The 12,697-nt window shown below is 43.4% G+C and overlaps 1 protein-coding gene across 2 annotated transcripts in view; it reads left to right on the plus strand.

The window, feature by feature from the left end:
• PLXNC1 (plexin C1) overlaps positions 1-12,697 on the plus strand; it is a 158,709-nt gene that overhangs the window by 99,740 nt on the left and 46,272 nt on the right. For both annotated transcript variants that reach the window (XM_032297975.1, XM_032297982.1), the window contains exons 13-19: positions 422-625; positions 751-936; positions 4,236-4,338; positions 7,268-7,369; positions 7,673-7,776; positions 11,073-11,111; positions 11,344-11,468. In XM_032297975.1, the coding sequence (XP_032153866.1) occupies positions 422-625; positions 751-936; positions 4,236-4,338; positions 7,268-7,369; positions 7,673-7,776; positions 11,073-11,111; positions 11,344-11,468 (863 nt within the window). The remainder of the gene's footprint in view (positions 1-421; positions 626-750; positions 937-4,235; positions 4,339-7,267; positions 7,370-7,672; positions 7,777-11,072; positions 11,112-11,343; positions 11,469-12,697) is intronic.

Raw genomic sequence — 12,697 nt, forward strand, 5'->3', positions numbered from 1 at the left:
TTCTCGTGGTTTCTCAGGACTCAGACAGGCTGACTCCAAAGACACCTAAGCCCCTTGGGTCAGAATCTTCTCCTTTCCCTAACCTACTGCTTTCAGCCTGGTCTTTCTTCCCATGGCATAACCTTCCAGCTGCTTTCCTTGTCACTCATGATATTAATCATAATATTAACTAGCATTTTTTGAATGCTTACTGTATGCCAGGCCCTGTTCTAAGCATGAATAATCTCATTTAATATAGCACTCATTTAATGTAATGCAGGGTTAAGTCAGTCCTGTGAGGGAGATAGTATTGCTGACCCCATATTACAGATGAGGAAACGGAAGCACCAAGAAGTTAAGTTGCTCAGGTCACTTAGCTCTCAGCGACCAGAGCTGGGATTCATTAACAAACTTGCTAAAATGTTCTTTTCTTTTCTTCCAGGTCTCTGAATATTGTGTGGCGACTTACTGCGGGTTTTTAGCCCCCAGTTTAAAGAGTTCAAAAGTGCGTACAAATGTCACTGTGAAACTGAAAGTACAAGACACCTACTTGGATTGTGGAACCCTGCAGTATCAGGAGGACCCCAAATTCACAGGGTATCGGGTAGAATCCGAGGTGGACACAGAACTGGAAGTGAAAATTCAAGTATGCTTCTTTTTTTTTTTTCCTGGGTGGGACGTCGCCCCGCCGCCTCGACTGGAAAGGTGTGTTTATGCTTGTGAGTTCCCACACGTGCTCTGATTTCTCCATCTTCATTTTGTTCTTCATAGAAAGAAAATGATAACTTCAACATTTCCAAGAATGACATTGAAATTACTCTCTTCCATGGGGAAAATGGGCAATTAGATTGCAGTTTTGAAAATATTACTAGAAACCAAGATCTCACCACCATCCTTTGCAAAATTAAGGGCATCAAGACTGCAAGCACCATTGCCAACTCTTCTAAGAAAGTTCGTGTAAGTGACCTGGCAGTCCCACCTGCTGTCTTTCCCTGATTTTTGTGATAATTCCTTGGCTAAACCAGAGACCGGAATGGAATCTTTCATAGATCTTCAGATCCTCACTTTAAATAAACAAAGCTGGTACTGCAAGCCCAGACAGATTAGCTCCAAAATAGCTGGCTGAATCCGTCCCTGGGCCTGTTTGAATGTCAAAGCGTTGGACGCACCATTGTCTGTAATCCTAATGAGTCTTGATAGCTTTTGTTCCAGCCATACATTTATACAGTAGCATCTGCAAGCAAAATCTCCAGACCCATTGACAAATGAGTTGCCACTCTTTTCTTAAATGCAGAGGTGACATGTCTTAGTAGAAACCCAAAACAAACAAGGCCCTCTTCAGCGCACTCAGGGTAGCATTAGAATCAGATGGAGACCAAATAATCTCTGGCTCATGGGCTGCTTCCTTCACCATGAAGTCATACTTTCTGTGATTAATCTTTCCCCAGACATGTTTGGGGGACCTGTCCATGCTATATTTATGTCCCACAGTAAAGATGTGAGACCACTGAGAAGGGAAACATATTAGAAGTCACCCTTTACAGTGTTCATGCCATATGAGGCTCTGTATAGCCTACATTGAAAAATCCTCTTTGATCTATCATCATAAATAATTGGATAAAAGACAATGAAAAAGAACTTCAACCGGGTGGCGTGGCTCACGCCTGTAATCCCAGCACTTTGGGAGGCTGAGGCGGGCAGATCACGAGGTCAAGAGATTGAGGCCATCCTGGCCAACATGATGAAACCCCGTCTCTACTAAAACTACAAAAATTCGCTGGGCGTGGTGGCGTGCGCCTGTAGTCCCAGCTACTCAGGAGGCCGAGGCAGGGGAATCACTTGAACCAGGGAGGTGGAGGTTGCAGGGGGCTGAGATCGCTCCACTACACTCCAGCCTGGCAACAGAGCAAGACTCTGTCTCAAAAACAAACAACAGAAAAACAAACTTCAGACTGGAAGGCAAAACCAAAAATGTGTTCGTGTCCCAGTGGCACCCGTTAATAGCTCTGTGGCCTTATGTAAGTCACTTGACCTTCCTGAGCTTCTCTTTGTCCATCTGTATGGTAAATGAGGGTAATAATAAGTTTTATTTATTTATTTTTTTAGACAGAGTTTCACTCTGTCGCCCAGGCAGGAGTGCAGTGGTGCAATCTCGGCTCACGGCAACCTCTGCCTCCCAGTTTTAAGCGATTCTCATGCCTCAGCCTGTCATGTAGCTGGGATTGCAAGCACATGCCACCACGCCCAGCTAATTTTTTCTATTTTTGGTAGAGATGGGGTTTCACTGTGTTGGCCAGGCTGGTCTTGAACTCCTGGTCTCAAGTGATCTGCCTGCCTTAGCCTGTAAAGTGCTGGCATTACAGGTGTGAGCCACCACACCCAGCCAATAATAAGTTTTAAATCAGGAGTAACAACTAGGCTGGGAGAGGCAAGTCATGCCTATAATGCCAGCACTTTGGGAAGCCGAAGCAAGAGGATCACTTGAACCCTCGGAGGTCTGGGCAACATGGTGAGACCCTGTCTCTCTAAAAAAATGGAACAACAGCTCATCTCACAGTGTTCCCACCTTTCCTGTTGAGAAGAGCAAATGCTGGCATTCTTCATCATTCAGGACATAGCTCCTGAGAGCCTGTGCCGTGATGGGGACAGAACAGAGAAGAAAACAGACAAAAACATCTGCCTTTATGGAGGTTCCCTAAAGAGACACGGTGTGAAGAATATAAATAAAAATTGTGTTACCTGGTGGCAGTTGCTATGGAGAAAAAAAGCAACTGGGGGGGTTGGGAATAGGAGCATGTGGGGGGCCACGCTGCAGGTTTTGCAATGGTGACCAGAAAAGGCCTGCCTGTGAAGGTGTCATCTGTATAAGGAGGAGGGGGAACAAGGCATGGGCTATCTGGGTTAAAACATTCTAGGCAGAGGGAGCAGAGAATGCAAAGGTCCTAAGGCCGGAGGCTGCTTGGTGTGTTTGAAGAGCAGCAAGGAGGCCAGTGTGGCTGGAGTGGAGGGAGCAGAGCAGAGTCTTCCGAGGCTAGAGAGTTCACGGAGAGAACAGGAGCTGATTAGGACCTTGTGGGCCATGGCAAGGGCTTGGCTTGTGGGCTGGGGAAGCCATGGGAGAGTTTAGAGGAGGGCGCCATGAGCTATTTAAATGGTGTGCAGTTAGTCATCATGACAGCCTACCAAGAGGCGCTCTCAATATCCCATTTCAGAGATTAGGAAAAGGCCTGGATGTGCATGCCTAATGCAGGATTCTGCAGCTGAGAAACAGAGCAGGTGGCAGAGCTGGGGTGGAGAGCTTCAGCTGTCTGGGTCCAAATCCAGCCTCCAGCCGCTGTGCTCAGATGCCTCCACGGGGGCAGCATGGGTCCAAGGATGGAAACACACCTTAATACTTGTCTGTACATCAATGAAATAATTAAACTGTGTGTAGGGTTTTCCCCTTGACAAGTTTCACAAAATATTTATAATAAAAAATGCTAAAACTGGAAAAACCCATCAGGGATGATCTGATCAGCACTGCCAAACTGGTTTTTGCCACAGAATGTTTTATTCAAAATAGGATGCCAGGTACAGTGGCTCACACCTATAATCCCAGCACTTTGAGAGGCTGAGCTGGGAGGATCGCTTGAGTTCAGGAGTTCGAGACCAGACTGGGCAACATAGCGAGACCCTGTCTCTACACAAAATTTAAAAATTAGCCAGGTATGGTGGTGTGCACCTATAGTTCCAGCTACTTGGGAGGCTGAGGCGGGAGGATCACTTGAGCCCACGAGTTCAAGGCTACAGTGAGCTATGATCATGCCACGGCATTCCAGCCTGGGCAGCAGAGCGAGACCCTGTCTCTAAAACAAAAACAAAATAAGCCTGCCAAGAACACAAGGTGTAAAAAAGATAAAAGCTGAGTTTCTTCTTAGAATAAAGGGTAGGGGGCTTCTCACCCACAGGCTGCTGCCTCTTTATTGCCCCCACTCCTGCAACTGAAAACCCCCAGAGCAAAGAGGGCCAAAGTTAAGACTCTGAGGGTCTAGTCTGGCACATGTCAACTGACATTTCAGGAAACTGAGGCACAGTGAATATTCTGGATTCGCCCAAGGACACATAGCTAATCTGCCACAGAGAAGAGAGTTGAACTCAGATATCCTACCCAGCTCACTGCTTATTTTTGTATTATGAAACCATTTTAGGCGGGAAACGATGTAAATAAATGCAGCACCCAACTCGATTGGGTCTAATGACATTCTTTGTCCTACCAGGTCAAGCTGGGAAACCTGGAGCTCTACGTGGAGCAGGAGTCAGTTCCTTCCACGTGGTATTTTCTGATTGTGCTCCCTGTCTTGCTAGTGATTGTCATTTTTGGTAAGTGCCCTGTTTAATTTTGTCAGAGAAATTATTCCCTGGGGACTCTCTCCAGGCAGGCAGACTTTCAGCTTTCAGGGGCTGTTTGCTTCAATTCAATATAAATGGGTGAAAACCCAAATCAAAACTTTGGGAAACAAATAATAGGTACACACTGAGGTCTTTCTAAACATTTCCTTTGACCAGGTGCAGTGGCTCATGTCTATAATCCCAGCACGTTCGGAGGCTGAGGAAGGGAGATCACCTGAGGTCAGGAGTTGGAGATCAGCCTGGCCAATGTGATGAAACCCCATCTCCACTAAAAATACAAAAATTAGCTGGGCATGGTGGCAGGCACCTGTAATCCCAGCTACTCAGGATGCTGAGGCAGGGAGAATTGCTTGAACCCAGAAGGCTGAGGTTGCGGTGAGCCGAGATCACACCACTGCACTCTAGCCTGGGCGACAGAGCAAGACTCCATCTCAAAGAAAAACAAAAACAAAAACAAAAAAAAAACACAAGGAAGAAAACAAAAAAAAAAATTTTTTTAAGGATGCTTCGTTAATAGAAGGCTGGGTTACATAGATGGTATCTTGGGATTTGAGGGATGTAATCGACTTTTTTTCTCCATTCCTTCAAATTGTGATACAAACGTTCATTTATATCATTCCCTAAGAACTTCTCTGGGATTTGGGGCTCCCAGGACTTGGTTATTTCATCCTGATCACCCTGCCATCTGCCACCGCAGTCTCATCCCAGCCTTGATTTTTCTGGGAAGAACCACACTCTGGAAGTGTGGTCATGCCTGGGCATAGTGGCACATGCCTTTAGTTCCAACACTTGGGAGGCTGAGGCAGGAGGACTGTATAAGCCTATGAGTTTGAGGTTACAGTGAGCTATGATCATGCTGCTGCATGCCAGCCTGGACAACAGAGTGAGGCCATGTGTCTAAAAAAATAAATCTTTTTTAAAAAAACAGAAGTGTGATCTATGTCATCTCTTAAGGTGGTCCCAGGCTCATCCGCACACAGTGAGCCCGTGGTGGTTGCTCACTGGCTAAATCTGGCCTGCCAATATGTTTCACCCATGTAGCATTTTCTAAGTAGCTTACTAGCGATTCACATTTTGAAACGTCTCTTGAAAATGTGAAAGATTCAGATCATTGGATCCCAATTTTTCTGTAGCATCAGTTTATTAGAGCTGAGTGGCAGCTATGCCCTTGAGAGAGGGAATGTGCTCCCTGAGTTTTGACCACAGTTGCCACCACTCCATATTGTCTCCATCCAGGCCATTTAACTCATGTATATACCTGATTTCTGTAGCTATTTTGTTTGCGACTCTGGTTCTGAGCCGTTTGTCACTTCAAGTCTATTTCCTCTGACCCTTCTTTGAAAAAGGAACTCTTCTCCACCAACAAATAGCACTTCACAGTTCTTGATTTAACATAGGTATTGCCCTTCTGAAATTGAGGGCTAGTAGAGGCATTGCCAGTGCCTCCTTCCATACACTCATCTATTCATTCATTCATCGCTGCATCTATTTACCTTATGTTCATCGAGCACCTGTTATGTTGCTGATAACTGTGCAAGTCTCTGGAGCTATAGAAAATGAGCCTTTGTGTGCACAAGCCAGTGTTGCTCAAACTGAGGCCTGAGGAACAATGGTCCCAAGCGATGCTCCTGGAAAAAGGGGTTCCATGGTCAAGTAAGTTTGGGAATCACTACATATACCACCCTTTCTTAGATATGCACAATGCATGTTAAGACTGTTGGCTTTATGAAGTAGTCCAGTGAAGAAACGTATGTTTCCTCTAGCATCATTTAGACCTGTTGGTAGCAGAGCTCCTCTATCATGTCATTTGTTTCTTTCCTTTTTTTTTTTTTTTTTTTTTTTAAGAAAGAGTCTCACTGTTTTGCCCAGGCTGAGTGCAGTGACACAATCACAGCTCACCGCAGCCTTGACCTCACAGGCTCAAACGATCCTCTTACCTCAGCCTCCCAAGTAGCTGGGACTCCAGGCATGTGCCATCACACCCAGCTAACTATTTTTTGTAGAAGCAGGGTCTTTCTCTGTTGCCCAGGCTGATCTCAAACCCCCCTGGCCTCAAGCCATGCTCCCATCTCAGCCTCTTAAAGTGCTGGAATTACAGACGTGAGCCACCGCACCTGGCTGTAATTTGTCTAAGTGAGGAGAAACTTCCGAGAATAGTAACGATGGTTGGTTGTTGAATACCTATACTTTTAAATAATCTGTTCTTAATGCTTTCTGTGAGCTACTTCTTTTCATCCTCCCAGCATCATAGTGAGACAGGCACTCTTACAGAGAAGGCAGCCAGGCACAGAGATGCTGAGGAACTTAACCCAGGTCACACGTGGACCCAAGCACTGAATTGGGTCGGTTTACGGCCTCTGCCGCACAGTTCAAGGCAATATGGAGATACAGAGTTCCCTGTGGCTCGCTCATCATGTCACCCCATTAGCTGTATGCAGGCTTGGCTCATGTAGTCAACTATGGATCTGCAGTTCCTTTCTGCACTTGCAGCACAACTTTATTTCTCCAGGGATGCTTACAAACATTCAGAAACTATGGAACGACGCAAGTGGCTGCAGCTGTGGGGAAACTTGGCTTGTTTCATTACGTTTCAGCCACTGGGATCTTTGGCTATAAGTGAAGGTTATTTGGTTTAGCTTTCACTTGTAAAATGAGTAAGGCTTTGTTTTTTCTCTGTTGCATTTTAGCATCTTCCTCTTTAGAGTGACCCCTCACTGGGAAGTTTTCTTTTTTATAAGATCCAGCTCTTTAACGCTATGTTCTAGTCTCATTCTAGCTCTTGCTCTCTGTCCCTCTATGTTTTGGTTTTGGTTTTTTAGGGGCTGTAAAGGTTGCTCCTTGTTTTCATTTTTGATTTTTGAGTTAACATGTCCCTCTGATGCCCATCCCTGTCTCTTAGCGGCCGTGGGGGTGACCAGGCACAAATCGAAGGAGCTGAGTCGCAAACAGAGTCAACAACTAGAATTGCTGGAAAGCGAGCTCCGGAAAGAGATACGTGATGGTAGGCTCCAAAATTGTATTTGTAGAAAAACAAGGCTGTTATATTTATATTTTTATTTTTTGCCCTTACATGGAGGTGGCCACAGTAATGAGAACTGTTTGTATAACAGAAGACAACAAGACAGCAGGGCCTGGGCCTGGCTTTGTGTTTTATTTCAGCTCTTCTCTGCAGCCAAACAAGTCATTATCTATTGTTTCTTCTTTAATGAAAACCAAGGTCATACTCTGTGTTAGACAAAACACCAGAAGATCTTATCCATTGTTTGCTGAGTTAAAATACTGCTCTTGGGATTCTGTTTTGCAGGCTTTGCTGAGCTGCAGATGGATAAATTGGATGTGGTGGATAGTTTTGGAACTGTTCCCTTCCTTGACTACAAACATTTTGCTCTGAGAACTTTCTTCCCCGAGGTAAGAGAGCATTGATCATATTCCTAAGGTTGAGTCTTGAATAATAATGAAGCTGCTTGATGCTTTTGTCAAAATGAGTGTTTGCTTCCAAGGCAACTATAGATAATGTGCTTGGTACAAAATAATGGCTTAAGTTTGAGCCGAGCAGGGAGGAGGGTAATTATTAATTGCATTGATTAGGGTATAAAGCAGTGATTGGTCACTGGTGATTACTCTTCATCCAGTAACAAAAACCTAGGAGGGACAGAAGCTCAGAGTGATGATTTTGCTTTCCTTTACTCCCAATGCAGAACTGAACGTGTAGCTGGGAAGTGAGCTAGTTTATTTAAAAATCAATAAATTGTGAGCTAGCCAATTTGTTGTGTTTATCTGCATGACTTACATTGCAGCAACTAGATTATTCACTATTACTTCTCAATTGGAAAGGAAAAATACCACCGGTCAAAAGGAAAGAAAGCAGACATGGATGGAATTGGAGTTGAAAATAGGCATTTTAGCCATGTAGCGTTCTTAGGGTTCTCTTCAGTGGTTTTTCTTTAGCTGCACAGTTTGTGTCATCCTCATTTGGTAGACGTAGATGCACGAACTGCTTAATTCATTTGTTCTAGGGCTCAGAGGAATCATCTACTTAACCCTTTGGGTTGCTGGTCTTACCTATGTTTTCACGCCTCCATTTTCTCACCCACTCACTCAGCCCTCTCCATTTACCCTCCCAAGTCTTTGGTGAGGTACACTCATCCTTTGCATCGTCACCAGCACGTCCTGGTACCCTAGCTCCTCCATATTGCCTTTTTTTTTTTTTTGGTCTGATGACCACATAGAGGCCCAACCTCTTAAACACATCAATACCAATGATCGCATTTCAATCTAGACTTCTAAGCAATGGCTGAAATCTCTCCAGGCCAAAGGAGAGTTTGTATTACCTTACCAGAAGCTTCTCTGCAAAAACTGGCCAGAAGCCTAGAGTTCAGAAACCCAGACACACACAGTAAGCAGTTTCCAGCTTCTCTATAATTCTAGAAGCGGACACCACAATATGTAATGCAGGGTCTGGAGGTTGGAATGCCTCCATAAAATACCTGCCATATTTTTTTTGGTCCAAGCCTCAGTGTTATAAATCAAGAAGGTCGTAAATAAGACTTCAGCTTTTTGTGCTGGTGAGGTTTCCCTTAACTTACCCTCCAAGAGTACCAGGCACTGAGACCTGCCATTTGCCACCTCATCCATTTCTATGGCAGAACACCGCCTGGGGAGGGAGAATTCAATTCCCAGAATCAGGATGACTCTGCACGGCCTCCACAAAGGTTGCATCACAAGTCCTATTTCCGAGCTATCTGAGATCCCCATTAAGAATTTAAAAGCAATAAAATAACGGAGATTTTTGACTATCAACATGAATGCTGTGTGGGCTTTTACAGTTAATGATTGCCCTTGAGTGCTGAATAGAGTAATCTGTGGCCTGAAAAAAGAAATGTTATCTTCTATATTTGGTAATCAAGAACAAGATAGAGTAATGAATGTAAAGGAACACTGTTGCAAGTTGAATGTTTCAGAAAATAAAATAAAATAAAATCCCAGGAACAATGCTACCTTATTTTAGGATAGGAGAGATAGTTGCAAAGGAGCCAAACTGATTTAACTTGGTGTTATGTATGACGTTGAAAAGCAACTGGGAAAACCATAAAAATTGAAGTTAGAAGTTGTTTAAAGGAGAGAACCCAGGAGAAAGCCTGCATAAATTTGTCAGAAGCCTTTCAAGAAGATCTAAGTCAAAATTGAATTTATAATAATTAAGAAAAGATAGAACAGGGAAACACACCCTAAGAAGACAATGTCACTTGAAATGCATTCCAGGCTGCAGATAAGTCCTGGTATTAATCAGGCTCTTTATGGATTGATCGGAAGCCAAATCCTCTAGGCCTGGAGGTTGGGGGGCACAGGGGGGAGGAATTGGGTGATCCGCACCTACAAGAAAGCAACAGGCAAAATCCAGAGGAGCTGGTAGGTTCTCAAAGGAGGCCAAGGTTCTTTGCTCTGCCTGTTGACTTTTAAAGCCTTGCTTTTTATTATATTGACTCTTCTTTGCTTCGCATAAAATAGGAGAAGAAATAAGGGTAAGCAGAATTGCTTGAAGAGCGTTTTTGTATTTAAGGTTAAGAATCCACCTGTTTCCCTTGTCCATTTACATGAAGTTGGTTCAGCAGAAAAATATTAAGAACTAGAAAATGCAAACCTAGGGTCTGGGTTTGTTGTTGTTGTTGTTTTGGGTTTTTTTTGCTTTTTACTAGGGGAGGATATGGCCAAAATAGTTTCAGGTCTTCTGCTTGGGCTAGCAAATTTGAAACTATGAAGCAAAATTCTTTACAGAAGAATTTTACTTCACAAGATATAAAATTAGGTCAAAGTTTCAACTATTGTCAAAAAAGAAGAAAAACCTGAATGTTTTGAGTTTAGCATCTCATTCTGTTGACTCAAAGTATTGCTTAACATACTTTTAAAGTTTAACCATTAATTGTAATAGGATTTTTGATGTACTACACACCCTCAAATTTTGAAGTTTATATTCCAGAGCTACCTAGCATTTAGAAACCAATGGGTAATAGCATTGCGGTCTCTAGTTTTCTATAAATTAGGAATAAAACCAATAATAACTGACACGGGGCACTTACTCGGAACCCATTTTATTTTCACACTAAACCTGTCAGGTGGGAACCATTATTGTCCCCATTTCAGAGATGAGGCAAGTCAGACAGAGAGAGGTTAAGAACACATCCCAAGTCATGTGACCAGTATGTGATTAAAGCCAGGACTGGAACCCAAGTAGTCTGGTCCAGATTCTACGCCGTTAACTACCCCTGTCTTCAATACCATTGTGCATTGAAATAGTAGATGCTACTTAGCTAAGACTTGTAAAACTTAGCAACAGAATTTAGTCTTTATCTTTAGAAGGTGAATTGCTTGAACAGTGGTCTGACATTTGCACCCAATCTCCATCAATGACCCCTTCTTTAAATCATTTCTTCTAAAATGTGAGGCGATACCATCATCTACCAAAACTGAGACTGATGCCATGATAATTCTTCTTCTTAGAGGCTTTCAGAATTCAGTGGCATTTCTTGAGGGCTGAATAATTATTTGTGTATTAGAGAATACGCAGCCACCACAAACCAGAGGCTCTTCAGATTAGCAAATAGTGTCTCTACTTTATTAAAAAACGGACTTCGGTAGTATAACAAAAATACACTCTTCATTTCCTTTGGATGTTATGAATAATAAAAGTGTCTCCTTCCTCTCAGTCAGGTGGCTTCACTCACATCTTCACTGAAGATATGCATGTAAGTCTCTGTGTTTTCATTTTTAGCCCCGTGACTGCTGATGTTCATAGTGTTATCATCTCCATTATCATCTCCATTATTATTCGTTTGAATTTTTATTGTGGGTTTTTTGGGATCATGAATTCAATATTAAATAATTCATTGTCTTGGAGAACCCATTGTAGAGCTACTTTCTAACTTTAAACTTGTGCGTGATTTTGTATTACACTATATTTCTTTTTCTTTTTTTCAGAGCAGAGACGCCAGTGACAAGAATGAAAGCCTCACAGCTTTGGATGCCCTAATCTGTAATAAAAGCTTTCTTGTTACTGTCATCCACACCCTTGAAAAGCAGAAGAACTTTTCAGTGAAGGACAGGTATTAGTCCATGTTTTGATGTTTTCAAAGCCTTTAAGAAGAGAAAATCAGGCCGGGTATGGTGGCTTATGCCTGTAATCCCAGCATTTTTGGGAGGCCAGGGTGGGCAGATCACTTAAGGATAGGAGTTCAACGCCAGACTGACCAACATAGCAAAAACTTGTCTCTACAAAAAAAAAAAAAAAAAAAAGGGAAATCAAACCTAAGTCTCGTATTTTATTTCCGAACCACTATCTGAACTTGATATCTTGAGATCTCACATGGACTTTTCCAAAGGCTATTTGATTGGGAGTTTATGTGGCCTTATCTCTGTGTTAGATCACACCACCCCAACACAGTTTTTTGTTTTTTGTTGGAGTCTCTGTGGCCCAGGCTGAAGTGTGGGATCATAGCTCACTGCAGCCTCAACCTCCTGGGCTCAAGCTGTCCTCTTGCCTCAGCCTCTCCAAGTAGCTGGAACTACAGGCGCATGCCACCACACCCAGCTAATGTATTGTTTTTGTTGTTGTGGTAGAGATGGGGTCTTGCTATATTGCCCAGGCTGGTCTCAAACTCCTGACCTCACACAGTACCCCTTCTGCAAGGATTACAAGCATAAGCCACTATGCCTAGCCCTTTTTCTTTTTTTTAATGTTGAGACAGGGTTTCACTGTGTTGCTGAGGTTGAATTCAAACCCTGGGCTCAAGTGATCCTGCTGCTTCAGCCCCCTGCCCCCAGCTCCCAACAGAGTCTATTCTGAAGACACACACATAACCCTCCCACTCCCAAGTAACCCTGAAAAACCCCAACACAAAAAAAAACCCCACATAAATTCTTTTTTTTTCCTTTCAAGACGGAGTCTTGTGCTGTTGCCCAGGTTGGAGTGCAGTGACACAACCTTGGCTCACTGCAACCTCCACCTCCCGGGTTCAAGCAATTCTCCTGCCTCAGTCTCCCCAGTAGCTGGGATCACAGGAGCGTGCCACCACACCCGGATAATTTTTGTATTTTTAGTAGAGACGAGGTTTCACCACATTGGCCAGGCTGGTCTCGAACTCCTGATCTCAGGTAATCCACCTGCCTCAGACTCCCAGAGTGTTGGGATTACAGGTGTGAGCCACTGCACCCGGCACATAAATTTTTAATCAAAAAGCAGAAGTGTTATTTTTTATTTTTAAAACATCCTGAAACTTTGGAAGACTCACTTCTTGTTACCACTCTAGTTTAAATGCTGAAAACACAGAAAAGG

This window comes from Sapajus apella, unplaced genomic scaffold, assembly GCF_009761245.1.
Source record: "Sapajus apella isolate SASKATOON/1434 unplaced genomic scaffold, GSC_monkey_1.0 scaffold2, whole genome shotgun sequence".
Taxonomy (NCBI): Eukaryota; Metazoa; Chordata; class Mammalia; order Primates; family Cebidae; genus Sapajus; species Sapajus apella.